The sequence below is a fragment of the Phacochoerus africanus genome, chromosome 10 (genome assembly GCF_016906955.1).
Source record: "Phacochoerus africanus isolate WHEZ1 chromosome 10, ROS_Pafr_v1, whole genome shotgun sequence".
Taxonomy (NCBI): domain Eukaryota; kingdom Metazoa; phylum Chordata; class Mammalia; order Artiodactyla; family Suidae; genus Phacochoerus; species Phacochoerus africanus.
This window is the reverse complement of record NC_062553.1, coordinates 10781141-10806644: the sequence shown is the minus strand read 5'-3', so window position 1 is coordinate 10806644 and position 25504 is coordinate 10781141. Positions and strand designations below refer to the sequence as shown.

Sequence of the window (25504 nt, the reverse complement as noted above, 5' to 3'; positions counted from 1 at the left end):
GAAATAATTTCAACTGTAGAAAGACGGAAAATGGTGAAACAAGGGGGTGAAAGCAGCACCTTGTTGAATTTTTCCGTTGCCTTTAAACTCATTAAATTTTTCATATTTATCCAATGATTTGAAAAATGTTTGCTGTAAGTCTAAAAGGTTCTAGGCAGTCTGGATAGATGTTCATGAAACAGTGCTCTCAAGAAACTCCTCGTCTAGAGGAGAATATTAAGAAGCCATCAGGTAATTTAAAATACTTGACCCAGAGTTCCCGTTGTGGCTCAGCGGAAATGAACTAAGTAGCACCCATGAGGATGCAGGTTTGATTCCTGGCCTTGCTCAGTGGGTTCACGATCCAGTGTCGCTGTGAGCTGTGGTGTAGGTCACAAATGCAGCTCGGATCCAGCATTGCTGTGGCTGTGGTGTAGGCTGGCAGCTGCAGCTCCAATTTGTCCCCTAACCTGGGAACATCCATATGCCATGAGTACGGCCAGAAAAGATTTAAAAACACACAAAAAACCTTAACCCCAAATCCTATAGGAACAGACACAGTATGCTGTGGAAGCATTAAAGAGAGGCAGCTATAGGCCCTGTCCAGAAAGAACAGGAAAACTCTTGAATCTGTACTGATTACTGGTCTTCCAAGTTGAATAACGTATATATAACTTTTTCTGCCACTTGGACCTGGATGTTCTGCTGTGTATTTTGACTCTGTACCCAGAGCTTCTGGGGAGCAGGGCCCATGTTTGAATCATTTTGTATTCTCTGCACTGAGGTAAGCATTTAACAGATGTCTATTAGTGGTCATTAATACGTGTTTAGGCCGATAGGATGCCATTTAAAGGACTGAAACAGTCATTTAAGGAGTAGGATGCTAGGTTGGTAATCTAAGAAGTACCAAGCAACAGCTAAATAATAAAAGGATTTGGATCATTCCTTATGAAACAAATAAAGCTGGAACTGACAAATTCACAATTTGATTCAATGTGAAATTTGGAAGATTCATAACTGGTTCAATTCTTTAACCCCTGGGTTAATATAAATATTTACAGAAAACTGAATGGGTTTACCTTCTCTTTGGAGACCTACACTGTGACAGCTCCATGGACCAGAAATAATTGTCACAGCCACAGTTTCTGTAAAAGAAGCGGCTCGTGGATTTTATGAATTTGCAAGCAGTGGAGGTAGCCCCCAGTATGCAAGAGACATTCAGACATGCGACGTCCAGATTCAGAGCTCAATAAGGAATTTTTCCCACAACATGAAATGGGCCAAAAGACAAAGCTAGACATTGTTCATGAACTGCAGGTATCTGTAGTTCACTGCCAAGGAATCACATACACACATCGGGACACAGCAGCTTCCATAAGGTGGCGGAGGACAGAAGCAGCTAATGAAAGCCTAATAACTATTGACTGAAGAATGGTAAAACAGAACACCTGGTACCTTTTTAAGCATGTCACTCATCTACCAGAAGCAAAGAAAGAAAAAAGAAACAAGAGGAAGACTTTAACAGAAATAATCTATTTTTAAAAACTTTTGTTTTTACCAAGACAATGTAGAGCACATTAAAATAAGAGTTTCAGGAGCTGCTAGTGATTTTTCTTAGAAAGTTCCATGAGCAAATGCCTTTTAAATTTTTTACATTTAATTAAATTATTATTATTATTATTATTATTATTATTATTATTTTTTTGGTCTTTTTAGGGCCTTACCTGTAGCATGTGGAAGTTCCCAGGCTAGGGAGGGGGTCAAATCAGAGCTACAGCTGCTGGCCTACACCACAGCCACAGCAACACCAGATCCTTAACCCACTCCTGAGTAAATGCCTTTAAAAGAAACTATATGGAACATGGTTCAACATGGGATGATGGTGGAGGCAAAACCCTAATCTGCTAATCCAGGAAGCTCCTGCTAAGTGTGAAAACAATTCCAGGTAGTGGATCCCTGCTATTTAAGTGGGTCTCTGTCCCAAATAACCCACAGGGGCTCACTGAGTGGCTTTTTCCACTGCTGTGTGTTTAGGATGCTAGGGTCCTGTCAGTGCACCAGGCTTCCTTAACAAGGAGGGCTGAGAGTCAGTCTATATTCCAAGGTTTTTTTTTTTTATTTTTGAGATCTAAGAAATGCTCTGTATAGCCACAGCAGGGCAGTGAAAGGCCACCCAAAACAGCAGCTGACAGCTTAGATACCTCCTTTTAAGAAAGGGAGGGACCAGGACTCAGAAATCCTGGAATCGGAGGTCAGGGCCTGGCAAGAACGCCCAGTGCAAAGGCCCCTCTGGTTTTCAGCTTTTCAGCCACAGTCCCAGACTGCTCTCCTCCAGATGTAATACTAGCTGGTCTGTGCTTCTATGAAGAAGACATACAGCAGTTCCCATCGTGCCTCAGTGGTAATGAACCCGACTAGCATCCATGAAGTTGAGGGTTCAATCCCTGGCCTCACTCAGTGGGTGAAGGATCTGGCGTTGCCGTGAGCTGTGGTGTAGGTGGCAGATGGGCAGCTAGAATCTGATGTGGCTGTGGCTGTGGTGTAGGCTGACAGCTATAGCTCCAATTAGACCCCTAGACTGGGAACCTCCATATGCTGTGGGTGCACCAGTGAGACCTTAAAAAACAAAACAAAACAAAAAAAGCAAACAAAAAACAACAGAAATAGCAAATAATCTTTTGTCTGGAAGCATTCTTCTGTGTAAATATACTTTTTGACTTTCTCTTGAGTTTGTACATGAAGAAAAACATTCCAAATACATGTTTCCCCTTCTAAAAATATTTTGAAATGTATACATTCTAACACGTCTTCTGCAGAACCTATTTGTCACAGCTTTAGTGACAAAGTCTAGCATATAAGATTAATTCGAATTTCAGATTTGTTTTCCCAACAGTCCTTCATATTTTCCTATAAATGCCTTGCAAATATGAAACAGTGATAGCAATTTTCTCTGTGAAACAAACTGAAATACTGAAAAAGTAACAGAGATGTGTGCAAATTTTTTTTCATCTCCCTCTAAGTCTAAATTACAATGGATAAAGCAAAGAGTCGGCGTAATAACATGTGCAGGATCGCCTAACAGTTAACAACTTGGAATTTTATCTGCTTTTTTAGGCTGCTATATCCCCAGTGCTTAAAAAATGCCTGTCACGGAGTTCCCGTCGTGGCGCAGTGGTTAACGAATCCGACTAGGAACCATGAGGTTGCGGGTTCGGTCCCTGCCCTTGCTCAGTGGGTTAACGATCCAGCGTTGCCGTGAGCTGTGGTGTAGGTTGCAGACGCGGCTCGGATCCCGAGTTGCTGTGGCTCTGGCGTAGGCCGGTGGCTACAGCTCCGATTCGACCCATAGCCTGGGAACCTCCATATGCCGCGGGAGCAGCCCAAGAAATAGCAACAACAACAACAACAACAACAAAAAAGACAAAAAAAGACAAAAAAAATGCCTGTCGCAAAGAAGATGATCAGTAAATATTTGTTGAATAGAGATGATTTAAAGTCAGATGGATGTTTAGTCGTTAGCTCTGCCACTTACTGCCTGGGTGAACCCGAGAAGGTGAGCCCCTTTTCCTCATCTCTCAGTCAAAGACCTCATCTCACACGACAGCTGAGTATGAAGAGAGGGGACAGGGAGTTCTGGTCGTGGCGCAGCAGAAACGGATCTGACTAGCATCCATGAGCAGGCGGGTTCGATCCCAGGCCTCGCTCAGTGGGTCAAGGATCTGGCGTTGCCGTGAGCTGCAGTGTAGGTTGCACATACAGCTCAGATCCGGTGTTGCTGTGGCTGTGGCGTGGGCCGGCAGCTGTAGCTACGATGTGACCCCTAGCCTGGGAACTTCCATATGCCGTGGGTGCGGCCCTAAAAAGCCAAAAAAAAAAAAAAAGTATCTCCCAATTCTGAAGGTTGGGGAACAGTTGCTAACAAGTAGAAATTGAAGAATTTCTTTTTTTCTAGGGCTGCACAACACTGGAGTACTCGTGCATGTATTTATTTGTTTCTGTTCAAAGGCACGGAAATGAACTGCGGTGACCCCTGAAGGTCACCGAGCTTTGCCATCCGATGCGCTGATTCAATGCACGGCACAACCATGGCTGTGAGGTCAGACTGAGAAACACATTTCAGCATGCTTGCCAACAAACATCAAGAGAAGAGAGCAGCCCGCTTTTCCAGTTTGTCATGGTTCATTTTCTTCTCATTAAGAAAATTTCTGTAAAAGTAGAGCATGTTTCTATTTGTCTTGCTTTGCTAAAAGTTTAAATTGCCAACTGGCATTATTGGCTCAATGGCAGTACCAACCCTCGCAGCTGTTTGCTCACCCGTGTTCTGTCCAAAGCGAAAGAGCACTAAATGGACACCCAGGTAAGGAAACCTCTGCCTGTGCCGTTCAGCCCTCGGTTTATGAGAGCGTAGCCTTGCAGGCACTTCTCACATTTCATCCACATCAGACACGTGATTCCAGAGTTCACCAGTACCTTTTCTCGAACCGACTCCCCGGGAACCAGCTGCGGCTCCAAGGTAATAAACAGGGTGAGGTAGGAGCCTTCACTCAGGCTTCGGACGGGATCAAAGCCCCGATCTGCCGTCACACTCCGCTCCTTGCTGTAGCCCAGGAGAACTGGAGGAATGTCGATTTTAAATGTCCCATCAATCTGCGAAGAAAACACGACTTGGTAAACACCCTGCGGATTTTCTAACAGAAGTTCAAAGGCAAGTGTCAACGCCTCATCCTCTGATGAACTCCGCAAGAGGTGCTCAGACTGGTCCCCAGCATCTACCTCCCACCCCTCCCCGTCCCTCTGTGCTGTCTCTCTCTGCTGTCACAGCAAGGGCTCTCCTTTCCCTGCCTGCTTTTCTGGGTTCACCAGAGTGGCTACTAGTTATGCAGCTTGATACCAATGCTAGGGTGTCTGGGTTCAAATCCTGGGTTAAACTCCAAGGGACTTGGCTTGGGCATTTGTAGAAAGGAGACAATAATAGTAGCTACTTTTCAGTCAGTGTGTGCTGACTGGATTAACAGATGGTAAAGCACCAAGAAAAACGTCCTGTGACAAGTGCTCAGCACGTGTTAGTGGCAGCCAGTGGCCTTTTCCGGAAGGCCCCAACTTCCCATTGCCACCGTTTAGAACTTCAATCATTCTTCAAGGCTCAGGCTGGATGTTGTCTCCTTCATGATTTGCTTTTTCGTCTCCACCAGCGTCACATACGGGTCACTTCTTTCATTTGTTGCCCTGGCACGTTCTGCCGGCCTTTATTGCCGTGTGCACAGTTACTGTGTTGTCATACACCTGCTTTTGTGTAGTTATCCTGCCTCGTGCTCCCTTTGGTACCATCCTTCTCCAATATACGGGAGTGTTTCACATACACAGTAGGCACTCAATAAATGTAGGCTAAATGAATTATAAGCCACTTACATAAAAATGACCTCATTTATGTAGAGGCTCCAAAAGACAGAACTCACTCCTGCGAAGTCCGAAGCAACATCACGTTTATGAAAGACTGTCTACAAAACTACTCAAGGGCTAGGATTTGATATCCACAGACTTTCAAAGAGTCCAATTTTTATTTTGGTCTTTTGGGGCAGTTACGTCTCAGGAGAAATAGAGAAAGAACTTAAACTTTCAGCGAATATGCCCTCTAGAGAGAAATGAAGCAAGCTCTTATTTGTTTTCCTCCTTGTGTTGGCAGAGTTCTCCCAGATCCTGTACCCAGGCAGGTGGGAGGGGACAGCGAGCAGAAGGCTGTAAAACCAGTGTCGTATAAAGCACAGCTGAAATACCTGAGCACATCTGGTCTGTAAAATAGAGAGATGAGCCAAGAGGACCTGGGCACTGTCTCCAAATAGTTGAAGTGTAAGAACTGAAGACAGAGTTTCTCAGCCTGGGCACTGCTGGCATCTGGAGCTGGCCAGCTCTTGGTTATGGAGGCCTGTCCTGAGCATGGCCGGGTGTTTGCCGCACTCCTGGCCTCCACACACCAGTTACCAGTTGCACCCCTACTAGTTGTGACAACCAAAATGTTTCCAGATTATCACCAATCGTCCCCTGTGGGTTCATGTAAGAGCATGAGCTTCAGCATGGGAAACTTTTATAATGACAAGCAGAGTAAAAAAGAAAACACGAGGTGCCGTGGGTGTAGCCCCAAAAAGACAAAAAAAAAGTAAAATTTTGGGCAAGCATATAACTGCAGCATCACCTGTAGACAGCCCCTTTGGTCTAGGGAGGATTGCATTTTCTCAAAGGTTCTTGAGATTTCAAGGCAATCCAAACCTCTCAGACTGAAACTCTGCACCAGTCCCTAAATCTTTGCGTTTTGAAGTAAAAGCCCTTTCCTTTAGCCTCCCAGGGCTCCTGGCAGTCTCAAAAGGCTGACTCAAGAGTTAATGATTAGGAAATCTTTTTACAGCTAAAAACTAGTTAAAACAGTCTCCATGACTGGGCCACTAACTTACTACTCATGGTTACTTTCCAGTTAGTAACCTCGTGTTGCACCTCGTGTTTTCTCCTGTAACTGAAACACTGCCTGGCACCCCCTGCCTGTGAGCAGTCTTCATTCCAGAGAGCAGGTCAAGGAAGGAGAACCCTGAAGACAACCAGAAACCATCACGGACCCACGGCCTGGGTGACTCTGAAACGGTCTGTGGGTGAAGAGTAACACAGACACCTTAACCAGCCACCCTGTCTTCTGAGCTGCACCTGCAACACCCCTTGCCATCCCCTCTCAAGTCAGGACATACTTTTGAGGCGCTAGCCTGCCATGTCCTCCTCTGCCTGGCAGAGCAATACAGCTGTTCTTTCTCTTCCTCAAAACTCTGTCTTGGAGACCTAGTTGGTGCTGGTGTACAGAGGCCGCATTTTCGGCTACAAGACTTGAGTTTTGGTCTAGGTCTTGCTTGAGACTTGTGGCCCAGGCAGCATTTGCTCTCTGTAGTCATCAAGTGAGGAATTAAACCATTTCCTCTGTAGCCTTTTGAGATTAGCTGCAGGCTATGGCTCAAAGCCTTCTGTTTCCATGGACTTAATACTGGGCTATTAAAACTACTGCAAAATCTCTAATGGTCCCAGATTAGAGCTACTGAATCATTCAAGAATTGTTAACCTGATGGATCCCCTTAGGCAAAATTGTTAAACTAGGATTTTAGCTAAGAGAGTCTTTACTAACCATTTTTCATATTTGAAATCTTGAGGGCTTAGGAAACATTAACAGAATGGATTTGATTAAATGGGCCATCCACTGTCCTGATGGTTTTCTTCAAGTTACTTTCAGGCCTCTATCCACTCCACTTTTGTCTACCTTGTCCCACCTTCCTCACTTCTGCTTAAATGTTAAGAGATGTTTCACTTTGGAAAAGTCATACATTAACTAACTTAAGGAAGGCAGATGTTCTAAAAATCCATCCAGTAGGACAGAAGATCAATGGCTTTATACAGCGGTTTTTAGCTTTCCAACTGTGGCCTTCCATGTTAAGTTCTCTCAGGGTTAAGAGTATGTATCCACAAAGAAAGCTTTAGTAGGAAAAATGGATAGAGCAGAAGAGAATTCCCTATTCCCTTGGAATTCTGTGGAATTCTGACTTCGGATGCTTACCCTGGCTTGGAAATAGATGGTGCTGAATGGAATTTTCACACATCCCAACCAGTGTCTCTCGATACGGGTGTGGATTCCACTTCCTCTTTCACGGTCATCCTGAAGGAGGGTGGGAAGTGATAACGGTTTAACAACTCCAGACAGTCAGTCATTGGATCAACTTGGCAGCAGGAAAGCAGCAGGATTTAAGCTGAAAACACGGTTAGTTTAGGTTAAATAGACCTAAGTCGCATTCTGGTTGAGACACTTAAGAGTTCTGTGACTCTAGAAAAGTCATTTACTTCTCTGAACCTTAGCTTTCCCATCAATAAATTGGGGATTTAACAATCCACTTCATAGAGTTATTTTAGAATTAGGACAACGTATGGAGTTCCCGTCGCGGCTTGGTGGTAACGAACCCAACTGGTATCCATGAGGACTCGGGTTCAACCCCTGGCCTCGCTCAGTGGGTTAAGGATCTGGCGTTGCTGTGGCTGTGGTGTAGGCTGGCAACTACAGCTCCTATTTAACCCCTAGCCTGGGAACCTCCATATGCTGCAGGTATAGCCCTAAAAAGACAAAAAAAAAAAAAAAAAGAATTAGGACAATGTATAAAAAGCTCTTAGAATAAGTCCTGGATCACAACAGACACTCAAGCTAAAAACAGAAAAGCTGGTTCTTTTCCTCCTTTCTCCGCTTATACATGCCAGGTTTCAAACATTCCAAATTTGGGGACGATGCAGCTCAGGGCAGGCTGCCCCAAAATATGCCAGTGACGTATTGATGATTTTGAATTCAAGAGTCTTCAAACACGGCTGGTGCAAGAACAACATGCTGACCCTCCTTTGTCTCCATTAAGCAGGAAAGAAACCTCCCAGTGACAGGTGCCCTCCCTGCTCCAGGAGGTAGCAAGATGTCCTTATCACCAGACTCGAGGAATTCAGGGCCGAGGCGGTTGTACGAACCAGCCTTGTTACTTCCTTACTAATTTACTGCCCCAAGCCCGAACACCTTTGCCTTGTCAATTCATCACAAACGCATTGTTTCTTCGTCTAAGAGATATAAAAGCTGTCAGCCTTGGTCGCTTCTTAGATCCTATGGCTAAGACAATGCTGTACATACAAAACTAAATGTTATTTTATTTTCTTGTTAATTTTTGTATCGATTTAATGATTATACCAGACAAAAGAACCCAGAAGGGTAAGGGGAAATTTTCCGCTCCCTGCCAGGACTTATACTGTGAGTAGAATATACGAAAATGAACACACATCCTCCCCAAAGCCACGACCTTACCTCCAAGACATCATAGAGCACTTCATCAAAGATGTTGATGAACACGTCATCTTTCACTGACTGCAAACTCGTGGTGCTATAATCCCCGTTGGGGGCCCTGCAGATGGAACGAGAAAAGAGCCAAAGGGAAATAATGAGCACTCACATGTCGAAACTGGAGAAGCACCTGGACATGAGCGTAGATGCGAGGGCGCACGGCCGGGCTCTCACTTCAAGGATTCCTCTAGCTCGGAGATGCTGCGAGAGGACCTGCCCTCAGAGGGAAAGGCCCGAGCCTGGAGGCTCCGTGCAGAGAGGCAAACCCTCCTGCTGGCTTGCCCTGGTGCGTCTCACACCACCCCCCCAACCCTGCAGAGCTTCGCAAGGAGCCCGCGGGCCAGGGCTGAGCTGGCTCCGTGGCGGGGCTGAACACACCCGTCCCCAGCTGGCCCTGGTGCTGGTAGGTGGACTTCCAAAGCAGCTGGGCCCTGGAAGGTGCTTCTCTGTCAGACCGTTCCCTGGTCACAAACCTCCTATTGGTATGTGGCAGGTTGAAGGGTCCCTGCCTCGCACTCCCCTTCCCCACAAATAAGGAAAGCAGGGCGGGGGGAGGTTCGTCCCCTGTAACCGCAAGTGGTCTGAGTCCACGGCACAGGCCGGGACAGGCTACTTCGTCTATGTTCTTGAACATTATTTGCCTTTGACATTCGTCATTCCTCTTGTTCGTGGTAGGTGCAACAGCGGTACGTTTCTCTCTTCTCACTTAACTAGTTCTAATCCTTCCTTGGTTTCTGATTTCCTATTCGGCATTATGTGAGTCACATTCCATCTTTAGGTTTTAGTTTATTTTCCGGAAAAATAGAGCATTAGAGAATTTCTCAGTTTGCGGCAAATCTGAAACGCAACATTCATTTAATCAAAATTTTTATTTTATTTATTAAAAAAATGTTTTTTTTTGGTTGTACCTGCAGCACATGGAAGTTCCCAGGCCGGGGACTGAACTTGTGCCACAGACCCAAGTGACCTGAGTCACAGCAGTGACGACCCTGGATCCTTCACCCACTGAGCCACCAGGGAACTCCTAATCAAAAATTTGAAGTGACTATGTACTTCTGATAAGGAATCTTAATGTATGGGAGCTAGGGACCTCGAAAATTACTTCAAGTTTCTAGAGTTGGGGGGATGGGGAAGAAAAGAAAAGCAGTGTAGGAGCTGTGGGATCAAGGCAATGGGAAGCTTGGGCTATAAAAAGTCAGAGTCTGGAGAGGAGTGGGGTGTCCTGACAATGAACCAAAATTTTGGAGTTCCCACTGTGGCTCACTGGTTAATGAACCTGACGCGTCCATGAGGATTCAGGTTTGATCCCTGGCCTCGCTCAGTGGGTTAAGGATCCAGCATTGCCGTGAGCTGTGGTGTAGGTTGTAGGCACGACTTGGATCCTGCGTTGCTGTGGCTGTGGCGCAGGCCATTGGCTACAGCTCTGATTAGACCCCTGGCCTGGGAACTTCCATGTGCCATGCGTGCGGCCCTAAAAAGACGGGAAAAAAAAAAGAAAAAAAAAAAAAAAGTTGGACATTTTCCCATGATGTGATGGGAGGCACTTGTGATATCGGGAAATAGGCTCACCTAAATGGAAGTTCAAGTTCTTCATTCCAGCTGGGGTTTGGGCCTTCGGCCGTAGTTGTATGGCAAATTGTCCGCTGAAATGAAACTTCTACAAAAGGACGTACTAAAACCTTAAAACGAATAGCAAAGAGTCCGTAACAGTTAGTGAATTTTTTTTTTTGCTATTAACAGAGATAGAATATGTTTCTAAATAGTATGTTTCCAAAGAAAACGAGGCAGAAAACAGACTATGAAGTTTCTAGGCGACTCTTAAAAACACAAGGGGCAAGATTCTAAGTGGAGAGCCAGCATTTGGGTACTTCACCTGGCCGAGGGGGTAGTCAGCACTGTGGGTTGGGCTGTGTGTGGCTGGGGAAGCAGCATGCTTTTCGCCAAAAGTCCTTGAAGATCTCGATGGCTGCTGGAATTTGCTAGGAGGGAAAATGTATGAAAGAAATAAATGACAGGGAAAGTCTGATTATATACTGAGCAGATGGTTTCCCCAAAGATGGACAGTGCCGGTGGCAATGGTGACAGGCATTCTCTCTAAGCTCCTTCATACTTCAGAAGTCCTTCAATATGCTCTGGGCCTCCCCAGTCACCTAGAGATTTCCAGAGCCTTCCCAACTGCCACCCTTAGGCCTGCACGTCTGACTGTGCTAGCAGAAAAAGACCACTTCTCTCTGCTTTCTCATGGGTGCCTCTCCCCCCATAACTGAGAGCCTCAATCCTCTCAGTTAGCAGAATCCCGAGTTTCCTGACTGGCCTACCCTGTCTCCATCCAATTCTGATCCTCTCCCACTAGTTTCTTTACACCTACACTCACCGGTAACCTTGAGCTACATATCCCAGGGAAGACACTACTGGGAAAGGGTGGTCAGGGATTCCCAGCCTGAGTTGAGATCTGTGAGTCTTGCCCTCTTTCCTTTTTGAGCTGCCATTCTTAAAGGAAGGAATGGAATGAAGGTCATGTCCAGAGAGCCCTTCTCAGACACCTTCCCCCGCATCCCAACAACCACTTGGACATTTGTTTTGAACTTTACGGTTTGCTGTGTATTCCACAGTCATTATTTGGCAAAGTACAGACTGTCTCTTTCCACCAGACTGTCTTACCTTTTCGCAGTTAAGGGTTTCAGACAATCTACACAACAATGAAAGTGGAACTTTTTTTTTTTTTTTTTTGCCCTTTTGCCATTTCCTGGGCCGCTCCCGCGGCATATGGAGGTTCCCAGGCTAGGGGTTGAATCGGAGCTGTAGCCGCCAGCCTAACCAGAGCCACAGCAATGAGGGATCTGAGCCGAGCCTGCAACCTACACCACAGCTCACGGCAACGCCGGATCCTCAACCCACTGAGCAAGGCCAGGGACTGAACCCGCAACCCCATGGTTCCTAGTCGGATTCGTTAACCACTGTGCCACGACGGGAACTCTGAAAGTGGAACATTTAACATGACAGTTGCCAGAGAAAACCTTTTTCTGTTTGGAACCCCATCCGTTCCATTATTACACAAACGTTTGTTAAGCAATCTACTATACAACAGGCCCTCTGCTAGACTCTGGGGCTGCAAAGGCAAATAAGACACGCTTCAGATAAACAAATAATCACAATATGTTTGACTAGAGGGATGAGTATGAGCCATAAAAGTTCAGAGAGGGAGATAAAAAATCCTATTGAGTTTAGTTGCAAGGGTAGAGGGTTAAGATTTGGGTAGGTTTAGTGCAAGAGGTGATATTTGAGCTGTCTTGGTGAGTCTATGCCGGAATGTGTAACATACAGGGTGAACTACATGCTCCCTTATAATTATTTTAAGAAAACAGTTTAAATCTTAAAAAACTTCATAGAAACCGCAAATACAAGAAACACCTGCATACTCTTTTAAAAAAACAGCTTTGAACCCCACAGTTGAACTTGGATGCAACCAAGATGAAAGGGTTGGGCTGTGGCTCAGGGAAGCAGTGTGATGGCACAGATGCAAGAGCTTAAGCAGACATTTACATGTAACAGAACATTGGGAAGAGTTGGTGATGGTCGGATGCTCTGTGATAGGTGGAAGAGTTAGCAGAAAAAAAAGTAGGGCAAAATAATGGGGGTGTGTGGATAATTTATCTATTTAATTTTTTGGGGGGTGGGGGGGATGGACAGTTTAAAGGGAAAAGCCTAGGGAGGAAAGATGCCAAGGGCCAGCAGGGTGTACTTTTGTGATCAGACGGCTGGATGAAACAGTGATAGCAGTGAGAAGTAAGGGGAATAAAATACACGAAAGCTTCTAGTGTGCCCAGAACATGCTGAACGTACAATGGATTATTAGCTACTGTGTGAGCCTCCCTCATGACACTGGCAGGGGCATCTGCAAAGAGATGTAATTCTCGGCCCTTCCATCTCCGTTCTCCAAGGGGATAAGAAACTTAGGCTTCTCTTACCTATGGTCAAGGGCTCCCCATTGCCCCAACGTCGTGAGATACAATAGACATAATTCATTTCTCTGAGTAGATACAAGAGACATCACATTTTTGTGCTCAGAGCACATGTTTCAGAATCTAGAATATACACCTTTGGGGCACCTACTTCTCCAAGAACTATCCCCCACTTCAGGCCGGGTCCTCGTGATCTGTGTCTCTGGCTGTGGGTGATTAGATGTGCATCAATACCCAACCCGAGATAGAACCTTCAGATTCACTCCCGGGAAGCTGAGGCTTGGTGGGTGGTACCCTGACTGGTACCCTGACTGGATGGGCCACTTCCATCACACAGAGAAGAGTGGAGCAAACGCATAGAGGGGGGCGCGTGAGAGAGAACGGGGCCTCTACAGAGAGTACCTGCATCGTCACAGCCTACCGTGCGGTTTAGCTGTACCTCTTGCCCTTGAGTTCTATGGGATAGTCCCAATAAATTCCCTCTTTACCCTAAATTGGCTGATTTGATTGTCACTTGCAACCAGTAGGGCCCTGCCTTCATCAAGAACCCCCTGAGACGCCCCCTCTCCTGCCCTTGGCCTGCACAGAGTAAGGACAATGTTAAAAACGAGTGTGAACATGTAGTAAAAAGGTGGGATCCTGCACCTTCCATCCCAGCGCTGTCCAGGAGGGCTCTCACCTGGTTGTCGGCTTCCTCACCGGAATGTCATAAGCCCGGATAATGTTCACCAGCAGCTTTATGTCTCCATCAGACAGATTCTGGGCTGTGACCTTCTTCCGACCTTTTCTCCTGGGCCTCAGTGGTCGCTTTTGTTCCGCCAGTTTGAAAAGGCTCAGGCCCAAAATGCTAATGATTACAGAACAGGCTTAGGACTCTCGGGGAAAAGAAAGATCTGGAAAACCATGAGATAACTTCCCAGACTCTGCCCCAGGCTCCCTCACAGGTCCCTCGAAACCTTTTCGCTTTTCTAAGGAGGGTGGAAATTTTCAAGAAATTCTGCAAGCTCAGGGAGAGCCTCCTGTGTGGATGATTAACATTTATTTTTGCTGCGACTGATCAGAGGAGGAAAGTCGTGTTCCGGCCCCTCCCCGCAGCTCCTGCTTGCTCTGGGCCTGGCTCATCCCCCTGCTCCGCAAACGTGGTCTGTGCTCTCCCGCTGTCTGCCCCCGCTCCTGCCCATTGGCCTTCCTCCCTTCCTCCTCTTGGTTGTCCTCTTACTACTTTTCGGGTCCAGCATCTCCCCTTCCCCAGAGGCCCATCACGTGGCACTTGATATTTACAAACGTCTCGGGCGCTTGCTGGGATCCCTCGTGCACTCTCTGGAGTTGGATAAAAGTAAGTGTGTATCCTGCTCCCTTTGGGCAAATTATTTCACCTCTTTAAGTCTCTGTTTCATCATCTGCAAAATGGGGGTAATAATACCTTCCTCTGGGGGTTGTCGAGAAGATTTAGTGAGGACGTGTACACAAAGCACCCTGGCCCTGGCCTAGCTTTAGCAGTTGCCCTACCATGGTGACTGCTGGGACAGTGACAATGACTATGATGCCAGTGATTATGCTGAGGGGAGGCAGGGATGGAGACAGGAGGAGGGGAGGGAGGGGAGGGAGGAGAGGGAGCAGAGGGATCCTTCTCTCATCTTTCTCTACCTCTCACTGAGATGACATCCATTAACACTTCCTGGAAGATGAAAGCAACACAGTTAGAGAATCATGGGAGAAAGGGCCTTGGAGCAAATAATTCAATTCTGCCCCAGAGACTAAACAGAAACCCAGCTGTGACTTTCTATCAGGAAGCTGACACTAATGATGAGGTCCAAGAGCCACAGAACCAAGCCAGCTGGGCAGAGCTGGCCTCAGGCTTGCAACGCTCCCCAGCTCTGCTTCCCCGTGAGCATCAGAGCTGGCCAGGTGGCCTGCTGGACTGGACCCCTGTCCACAGGGCATGTGTCCGCTGGGGAGATGGCAGTTCCCAAGTGACTTCCAGGGGCTGCTGCTCCCGGTTGCTCCCAGGGTCTTGTGTCCCACAGAGCTCAGACCAGCTACCAAGCACTGCCCTGATTCAAGAAGAGAGCGACGTGCCTCACCTATAATATTTCTAATTTTTATAGCATATTTACCCCATTTTTCATATGAAGAAACTGGAAGCTCTGAGAGGTGATAAAATTTGCTGGAGGCTCCTAAGTAGGAGAGGGAGCTGGGGTTCAGAATCAGATCACCCTGACTTCACAGTCCACATTCTTCATCTTTTTCTAATATTTACATATATTTATTCATTAACTCACTTAAGAATAAGAATATATTACATATGTTAACATAATGTGAAATTGTGAAAAATAACTAGCTATCTTTTCCAAAACAGAACGTGAGAAGAGTGTTCATGTTTACATTTTTGCAAATCTCTTTTTTGATTGATTGTTCGTTTTATCTTATTTATTTATTTATTCATTTTTGTCTTTTTAGGGCTGACAGCATATGGAGGTTCCCAGGCTAGGGGTTGAATTTGGAGCTGCAGCTGCCAGCCTACACCACAGCCACAGCAATGCGAGATCCTACCTGCAGCTCATGGCAATGTTGGATCCTTAACCCACTGAGTGAGGCCAGGGACTGAACCTGGGTCCTCACGGATACTGGTCGGGTTCGTTTCTACTGCGCCATGACGGGAACTCCTAGCATCCCTTCCTGAGTGATGCCTCCTTTCACAAGACTTTGCTGCCCGCCCCCCCTCCCCCCCCAGCAGACAGTATCTTGGGGGCTGGGACCATTAGATACAGAAATGTCTTAATTTGAAGCCAAGGACAAACCAACATTAAAAGAAGAAAAAACATACCCCGAGCCGTCAGAACTTAATGCAGAAAGTAAAGCAGAAAAAAAGAAAAAGAAAGAAAAGAAATGGAAAAACAGCATGAAAAAACATCATCTATTCTAAAGTGTCATTTCCATGGTAAGAAAAAAAAAAAAAAAGGGAACATTCAGTGACTGCACTCTGGGCCTGGAATAGAGAGAGGGTTTCATGAATGTCAGTGAGCACAGCCCCCTTTCCGTCCGAGGATGGAGGCAAAGCCAAGAAAAGCGGCTGCCATGGGTGGCACAATGCTTTGCGTCCTTGCCAGCTTGGTGGTGGGGACACAGTACATGCGTAGGGAATAACCTTTTTATGAGACCAGGAGGTGTCATCACAAGAAGGGTCATGAAGTTAATGGACAAGCACCAGCCCACCAAGAGAGAAAATTCTTCCATCTTTCACGCATCTACCTCAAGCAGAGACCGTGTGAGGGTTATTCTAAGTGGCAGGGAGACAACCAGGCACATGGAGTCAACGCCCAGTGTCTAGGCCAACAGCCATTTTCCCCTGCAGCCGTCAGCCCTCACCAAACACACAGCGGCTCTGCGGCTCCCAGCTGTGCTGCCGGAACCAGGAGCTCCCCTGGCAGCCAGAATCCCAGTGGACTAGTTCTCAGCCACCCCCACTGCCCTGTGATGGGAGAGTACGGGAGGGGGTGGCCTGGGGAGACGATGGGGAGCAGGAGGAGATGGAGGGGATGCTGGAGAGAGAAGATGGCCAAGGCTGGTGAGGTGGACTCGGAGGCAGTGGGATGTGGGGGGGTAGCACGGCGAGGTGGGGGAGAGGATCTCACGTGACCTCCCCCAACAGGAACCCCCCAACTAATGTAACACCTGCTTAGGCATTAGGCAGGTTTTACCAGTTTCCGGTATTGTGAGGGGCCCAAAGGCACACCATACATGGATAACAATCTGATATTTACACGACGTTTTTAATATAATACAATAAAAATAATTTACCAAAATAATGAAGTTCGTTTTTACCTGATACTGGGAACTTCTTCTTCGACTATCAAATCCGAAAGAAGAAAATGGTGTTTTGCAATGAGAAAACGATTTATCACAGATTCTCTAACCTGAGGGAAGAAGTAGGTTTTATTTAAAATGTTATTGTTCTCTGATCTTCACAGTTCACTGCTCTCATGTCATCTGGGTGCTGCCGCCCAGCTGACCTTCATTTTTTCCGCAGCTCTGACCTCTTCCTACCCTAAATCATCCAGCCTTCCTCACTAGCATAAGCTCCCAAAGGCAGAAGGAGTTTATTTAATTCACTGCTATATTCTCAGGAACTGGAAAAATTCCTGGCAACGAGATAGTAAAATTTAGCTGAATCAATGAACAAACAACCGCAAAAAATAGGAATAGTCCTAATCTTTTTTTTTTGGTGGGGGGGAGACTGCACCTGTGGCATATAGAAGTTCCCAGGCTAGGGTTCAAATCAGAAGCTGTAGCTGCCAGCCTACACCGCAGCCACAGCAACTTGGGATCCAAGCCACATCTGTGACCTATACCACAGCTCATGGCAATGCCAGATCCCTTACCCACTGAAGGAGGCCAGGGATCAAACCTGCATCCTCATGGATACTAGTCAGATTCGCTTCCGCTGCACCACAACAGAACTCCCAAAATAGGACTAGTTTTGAAGCAGGCACATTTCAGAACTGATTCTTAAGTTCTTCCCCCACTCTAACTGACTGACTACCTAATTATTTTCTAAGTGAGGATCTCTTAAATGTCATACATTGTTTTTTATACCTGAGCTACAAGGTAGATCAATGGGATGGGGAAATACACTGTAGTCACTATAGCATTTCTTACAAGTCAAATTAATTAAAGAAAGGACACAAGGATATTTTGACTTTCTAGTGCAGAAGAGCAGTTAGTATGTGGTTTATAAAACATCTTTTTTATTACAAAGGCAATAAGATGAAAATATTCAAGTATTTAAAAAAATCATGACTTAGAAAAGTAAGTCCTTGGACTCACACCCCTCTTAAGAAAACCACTGATAATAACCTGAGACACAGCTTTGTGTTTTCAGTGTTTCATCATCCAATACGCTCCCCTTGGTGCCTGCTAGTTCATACTGGGTTTTTATCACTTTTTTTTTTTTTAACCTTTTTAGGGCCACACCTGCAGCGTATGGAGGTTCCCAGGCTAGGGGTCGAATCGGAGCTACAGCTACCGACCTACACCACAGCCACAGCAACGCCATATCTGAGCCACGTCTGCAACCTACACCACAACTCGGGATCCTTAACCCACTAAGGGGGGTCAGGGATCGAACCGGCAACCTCATGGATGCTAGTCAAGTTCATTAACCACTGAGCCACGACGGGAACTCCAGGGTTTTATTGCTTTTAATCACGAGTCCAAACTAATACAAAGAAGAACCACTAATACAAAGAAGAACCACGGAACCATATTCAAAAGATGGAGATAACCGTTAATCAGTTTCATATCTGTAATTATGAGAAAATAAGCCTGCAGGGGTTCAGAAGAGACTTCCTTCCTCCTGCCCAAGGATGTTGGCTATTTTTTTTCCCCAAGGAGGACTGTTTAAAATGATTTTCCTTACCTGCTGGAGGTACTTGGCCACTATGGCCCTGTGGGTATCTATGTGGTCCTTGGTTTCAATTACATTTCTGTCTCGTAACCGTTTCTCATAGTCCTAAAATTAAAAGAAAGCCAAAATTTTATGATTTGAAAATACATGCCTTTCCAATAATTCTTTTCCTTCCTTCCTTCCTTCCTTCCTTCCTTCCTTCCTTCCTTCCTTCCTTCCTTCCTTCCCTCCCTCCCTCCCTCCTTCCTTCCTTCTTTTCTCTTTTTCTGTCTGTCTGTCTGTCTGTCTGTCCTTTTAGGGCTGCACTTGCAGCATATGGAGGTTCCCAGGCTAGGGGTTGAATGGGGGCTACAGCTGCCAGTCTATGCCACAGCCACATAGCAACTCATGATCTGAGCTGCGTCTGCGACCTACACCACAGCTCACGGCAAGGCCACTTGCCACTGATTGAGGCCAGCGATCAAACCGGGATCCTTATGGATACAAATCGGGTTTGTTTCCGCTGAGCCACAACAGGAACCCCTTTTCCAATAATCCTAATGAGAGATTTATTTACCCCATGATTTAAGTCACACATTATGGTTCTTCCACTTCCTGCTGAACTTTTGGCTCAAAAGTGGTCTTTTGAGTGTGTGTGTGTGTTTATATGATTTACACTTATTTTTTAAAATGATTTTTATTTCTTCTGTTTTAGCTGGTAAACCAGTGTTCTGTCAATTTTCTACTGTACATATACATTCTTTTTCTCACATTATCCTCCACCATGCTCTGTCATAAGTGACTAGATATAGCTCCCTGTGCTATACAGCGGGAAGAACTCATCTTTATTTCAGCATCCAGGATTTGGAGTAGTTTACTGAGCTGTCTTGTAAGTAGAAGAGAAATCTGTAATAACAAGTTACAGTGTTCATGCGGAAAGACATAGAAGCCCTAGAGATAACAGGGTCACCGTCGTTGAGGTTGCTAAGCTCACCCAGACAACTCAGCCAAAGCCCCTGCTTGATGTTTGTCTTTTCTATTTTATTTTATTTTTTTCTACTTTATTTTATTTTTTTGCCATTTCTTGGGCCACTCCCGTGGCATATGGAGGTTCCCAGGCTAGGGGTCGAATCGGAGCTGTAGCCACCGGCCTACGCCAGAGCCACAGCAACGCGGGATCCGAGCCGAGTCTGCGATCTACACCACAGCTCACGGCAATGCTGGATCCTTAACCCACTAAGCAAGGCCAGGGATCGAACCCGCAACCTCATAGTTCCTAGTCAGATTTGTTAACCACTGAGCCATGACGGGAACTCCTGTCTTTTCTATTTTAAACAAAGCAATCACAGAAATAGTATAGCGCCTGTGGCTGCCGCTGAGTGGGTCACCTATCTGGAGGAGAATGGTGGGTGCCTTTGGCTTTCTCTTCTTAGGCTACTGAACCTTCTTCTTTTCATCAACACAATTCCACGTGGTGCCCAGGGAGCTGCCGTGTCCGTCTTCCGTCCCTCTCTGGTCACAGCTGAATGCCCAGAGTGGCCCCTAACCCAGGCTAAGGGGCTTAAGAGCTGTCCCCAAGATTTTTAAACTCGGGACAAGAGGACACATCTCTCCTTCCTAGATGAAGCCACCAAATGCAAACTCGGATGATGCTGGTGACCAAGGAGAAAGTAGAGACTTCTGTCCACAGTGAAGGAGAAAGAAGCCACCAGACCAAGGGGAGCCCAGGCGGGGTGGAGAAGGGCACTGGCCATATTCAGTCCCCGGATCCAGGTGTCCTGGAGGCACAGATGAACTCCCATCATCCACATGTCTTAGATGTTTAACTGTATTTGGTGACTGCATCATTTTAATTCCTTCCCCTTGGTGCTAGTTCAAATTGGCTTTTTATTGTTTATAACCGCAAGTCCAAACTAATATAAAAAAGAACCAGATAACCAAAAATATTCTCTAAGAATAGTTTCTGCATGAAAAATCATACCGGTATTAATTTCTAAAAGCTCTCCATTTGCCTCATCGAACACAAATTGTCTAGCTTTCACTGGCCGGGCCTACCCACACAGGCCCGGTTCTCTATATGTCACTCCCCCAAGGCGCCCTGTCCCGTGCCGCCACGGTCCCTCCTCCGCCAAGCCTTTGTGCATCCTGCTGCCTGGCTGGGGCGCCTAGCCCTGTTCCCCACTTCCTTCCTGGCCCACCCGCCCCAAGGCTGCACAGATCCCACCCATCTATTTCCCCCCAGTGCTCAGCACTGCACTTTGTGCTCAGTAAATACTTATTGGATTAAAACGGCATCAAATTCCTCACTACGGCAGGATCATCGGTCACGTTACACTTACAGAGATTTTTCAACTCTGCAACTCTAATTTTTCCTAGTTTATATGTCCTTAAACCAAGCCAACGAGATTATTTAGAAATTGAATTCAAGAAAAATAATGGAAAAGGTATGCAAAGCGCTATATAACAGAGGAACCAATATTGCTACTGAGAACATAACAACAACAATAAAATACATATACAATACTATTACCAAATGGCACAGCAGATATGTTATTGACCCCTCAAAGGCAACTTCTTACCTGGAATACCTTTTCCATAATTTCTCGGTCATATATTGGAATTTGCTTATAATTTCGGAATTCTGGCACTTCTTGGCTTCTAAGACGAAGAAGCCTGAATCGTTTGGATCTGTTTAATTCCTCATCTGAAACAAAGTTAAATTCCTGCTGTAGCTGTTCCAGCCGAAAGAAATCAGGGACGTACGATTCACCACTGGTAGCAACCTACCGAAAAACCAGGAAATACAAAATTCTACGTGACAGGCAGCTTTCATCCAAAGAAACTTGGCATTGAGCTTTTGGGAAGGACGTTAACAGTTTTAGACTGAGAAATGTGAAACATCTGTCATTTCATTTCAAGAGAAAATACACTAAGATGTAGCGGTAATGAGGCAGATGCTATTACATTCATTATAGCTATAAAAAGTACCAGGAATCATTTTTCCCAAGAAATAAAAATGATGAGGCTCATTTTTGGTACACATGTTCCCTTAATAGGTGTTATGAAAACACACAGACTGAAAAATGAGAGATTTATATCCGTGTATTACCAAGTGCCTACTGCAAATAAGATTATTGATACACACAGTGTACGTAAAATAAGGATTTTAAATGTATTTTTAAAATAGTTTAACTTTTTTTACATTTTAACATTTTACATATATTTTATTTATTTATTTATCTATCTATCTATTTATTTTTGCCTTTTTAGGGCTGCACCCGTGGCATATGGAGGTTCCCAGGCTAAGGGTCAAATCGGAGCTGTAGCTGCCAGCCTACACCACAGCCACAGCAATGTGGGATCCGAGCCATGTCTGTGACTACACCATAGCTCATGGCAATGCTGGATCCTTAACCCACTGAGCGAGGCCAGGGATTGAACCTGCATCCTCATGGATCCTAGTTGGGTTTGTTACCACTGAGCCACGACGGGAACTCCCTAAAGGTAGTTTCTGAAGCATAATTTGAAAGTTTTACATGGAATAGGCTACATTTCAGGTAATATGGCCGATTCTTTCCAATATTTCCTCTTACCTGTACTAAGAAGTATCACTTTGGATGGAGATTTTATAAAATAAGTCAGAGTATGGAGTTTCTGTTGTGGCTCAGAAGTTTCAGAATCTGACTAGGATCCATGAGGATGCAAGTCCAATCCTTGGCCTCACTCAGTGAGTTAAGGATCCGTCACTGCCACAGGCTGTGGTGCAGGGTGGCAGCTGCAGCTCTGATTTGACCCCAAGCCTGGGAACTGCCATCTGCCATAGGCACGGCTGTTAAAAAAAAAAAAAAAAAAAAAAAAAGGCAGAGTACACCACAGCTTGCTTTGGGACTTATATTAGAATCACTAGGGGAGAAATGAAAAATTTCAACTTTATTTATTTATTTATTTATTTATTTTGTCTTTTGTCTTTTTTGTTGTTGTTGCTATTTCTTGGGCCGCTCCCTCGGCACATGGAGGCTCCCAGGCTAGCGGTCTAATCAGAGCTGTAGCCACCGGCCTACGCCAGAGCCACAGCAACGCCGGATGCCAGCCGCGTCTGCAACCTACACCACAGCTCACGGCAACGCCGGATCGTTAACCCACTGAGCAAGGGCAGGGAACGAACCCGCAACCTCATGGTTCCTAGTCGGATTCGTTAACCACTGCACCACGACGGGAACTCCAAATTTCAACTTTATCACAGCTACCCTACGGATGAAGTCACACTGATAATCATGAATGTGTTACTTTGGTCACTTTTTGGATCATCTACTTATTTATTAGGTTTCTGTGGGAATTAGGATCTTGGGATTAAAAGGGATTGTATCTGATACCAAGAGAAATCATTTACTGACTAAGAGTCCATGTTATCAATTCACTGAAGAAAGAATTTTGAATGTTATAATACAAGCAGTTTATCTCAAAAATACTTAAATGAAGCCTAAATGATAATGGAAATAATCATCTGACCACAAAGCAGACGGAAAGGCCATTTCCTCAAAAGCCCCATCAATCCTCCAAGTGTGATGGAAAGAGCACCTGTTCTGCAAGCATATCGACTTAGAGCCGCGTCCTCACCAGCTGTGTGACCTGGAGCAAGGGACTCAGCGTGTGGGTCCATCTCTCTATGGAAGGGCGGAGGTGGGAGGTAAGAGGAATGACAGCCGCAGCGGCTCATGTTACCGCACACTGACTGGGTGCGGAGGCAGCGGCTCACTTCCTCCCGATAACACTGTGGGGACATCAGAGGGCTCGGGAGCCCGAGTGCCTCCCTTGAGCACGCGGCCGGGTCCAGAGCTCGAATGTCACCCTGTCATTGAACACAGAGGTGTTCTTTGATGCTCCTGGGAGGACACAGTGTGAAAGAAAACTTGTGGGAAGGCCGAGCCATTTCTGTTGTTGCCACACCAAGTGGGGAAATGGTTGTGTCCAGATCTCCAGCCACATTACCGAGATTAGCTGCATCAAAGGACCATTGCTGGGGTCATTGGGGTCAAGCTTGGACTCTGCTGCCCACTTGGCCAACTTTTTCATGTCTGTCAGTCCTGATGTGCCAATCGACGAGATGGCATCTGCTCTCTTCAAAGCACTGAAAAAGAAAGTTGAGTCTGTGAGACAAATTTTATCACAGAGCAGTTTGCATCAAGAACACACTATCCCATTAAAATATTAAATACGCCAAACATAATATTTAAAATATTAAATATGTTAAATATAATAGTAAATATGTTATAGCTATTAAATATGTGATAAGGGGGAGTTCCCTGGTGGCCTAGTGGGTTAAGGACTCTGGGTTGTCACCGATGTGGCTCGGGTCACTGCTGTGGTGTGGCTTTAATCCCTGGCTCAGGAACTTCCACCTGCTGCAGGTGCAGCCAAAATTAAATACATGAATGAATAAATATGTTATAAGAATAATAAAGAAGTATGAATGGTGGGAGAAAATGTTTTCCAAGCATACACCCAATAAGGGCTTAATATCCAAAATATGTAAGGAACTCATACAACTCAATAACAATCAATCCAATAATCTAATTAAAACATGAACAGAAATTTTTCCAAAGAAGTCATGCCAATGGTCAACAGACACATAAAAAGATGCTCAAAGCATTGCTTAGCAGGGAAATGCAAATCACAACCACGATGAGCTATCACCTCACATCTGTCAGAATGCCCATCATCAAAAAGACAAGCTTACAAGTGTTGGCAAGAATGTGAACCAGGGAGTCCCTGCTGCGGCTCAGCAGTAACAGACATTGTCGGCGGAAATGTAAACTGTGGCACAGCCACTGTGAAAAGCATCATGGAGAAATCAAAAGCACAACAACCGTATGATCCAGCAACCACACATGTGAGGATACATCCAAAGTAAACAAAATCAGCATCTTGAGGAGATATCTGCGTCCCCAAATTTACTGCAACATTATTACGTAGGATAGCCAAGACATGAAAACAAACTGAGTGTCAAGGGAGGAATGAACAAAGAAAATGCAACACAGATATACAATGGAATATTATTCGGTCATACGAGGAGATCCTGCCATTTGCAACAGCATGGATGGACCCTGAGAGCATGATGCTAAGTGAGATGATCTCCCTTTTATGTGGAATCTAAAAAACCAAACTCAGAGAAGCAGCAAATAGGTTGGTGGAGCCAGAGTTGCGGGGGGGGGGGGGGGGGCGGTGGAGAAATGGATGAAGGGACTCAGGAGTACAAAGTTCCCGTTTTAAGACGAACGAGTGGTGGGAATCTACTGTACAGCATGGTGACTAGAGTCCATGACACTGTATTGCATCCTTGGAAACTGCTAAGATAGTAGAGCCTAAAATTTCTCATCACGAGGGAAAAAACTGTAACAATGTGTGTTGATGGATATTAACTGAACTTAATGTAATAATCCTTTGAAAATATGTACGAATATCAAATCATTACATGTTAAAATTATATGCAATGTTGTATAATTACATCTTAATAAGACTGGGGGGAAAAGAAGTATAAATAGAAGGAATGCAAATGTGATCTTGCAGGGTGTTCCCACTGTGGCAAAGCAGAAAGGAATCCGACTAGTATCCATGAGGTCGTGGGTTCGATCCCTGGCCTCACTCAGTGGGTTAAGGATCCAGTGCTGCTGTGACCTGTGGTGTAGGTCACAGACGTGGCTAGGATCCTGAGTTGCTGTGTCTGTGATGTAAGCCAGCAGCTGCAGCTCTGATTCGACCCCTAGCCTAACCTCCACATACCACAGGTGCAGCCAGGAAAAGAAAAAAAAATGGGGGGCCTTGCATTCCTACAACTCTGCCCAGTGCACTCAAGTGAGTCCCTGGATCCAGGCCAGTGAAAGGATCCTCTGTGTCTGGTGCAGGATGCTCAGAAGAGCTTATTTCCCAGATAACTGGGGACCACTTGCAGCTGAGGCTAAAATAAAGGAGAAACAATAAACACTTATGCAACCAACTTAAGCACCAACTGTGCACAGGACTGAATTCCAGGGCGGTGGCGGGGGGGGGGGGGGGGGGGGGAAACAGGGTGGTCACCACGGTTGAGTTGGGGCTTTATCAACAGTGCTGCATCTCTGGTCACTCACACTGCTAAACATCCTCTCCTGCAGAGTTGGAGTTGTGATCCCCAGGAAATTTCCCCAGCAACACTGGGAACTTTAACCCACCATGCCACAGCAGGAACGCTGAGTATCTTCTTTTTTAAAAAATATTTTTTAATTTTAAAATTTATTTAATTGATTTATAGTT

General features: G+C 45.6%; 1 protein-coding gene across 4 annotated transcripts in view; it reads right to left on the bottom strand.

The window, feature by feature from the left end:
• CC2D2A (coiled-coil and C2 domain containing 2A) overlaps window positions 1-25504 on the bottom strand; it is a 120346-nt gene that overhangs the window by 19753 nt on the left and 75089 nt on the right. For all 4 annotated transcript variants that reach the window (XM_047797982.1, XM_047797981.1, XM_047797979.1 and 1 more), the window contains 10 exons: window positions 23207-23345; window positions 20797-21000; window positions 18251-18343; window positions 16657-16748; window positions 13511-13678; window positions 10743-10848; window positions 10439-10548; window positions 8834-8930; window positions 7562-7660; window positions 4450-4626 (listed from right to left, as the gene is read on the bottom strand). In XM_047797982.1, coding sequence (XP_047653938.1) covers window positions 4450-4626; window positions 7562-7660; window positions 8834-8930; window positions 10439-10548; window positions 10743-10848; window positions 13511-13678; window positions 16657-16748; window positions 18251-18343; window positions 20797-21000; window positions 23207-23345 — 1285 coding nt within the window. The remainder of the gene's footprint in view (window positions 1-4449; window positions 4627-7561; window positions 7661-8833; window positions 8931-10438; window positions 10549-10742; window positions 10849-13510; window positions 13679-16656; window positions 16749-18250; window positions 18344-20796; window positions 21001-23206; window positions 23346-25504) is intronic.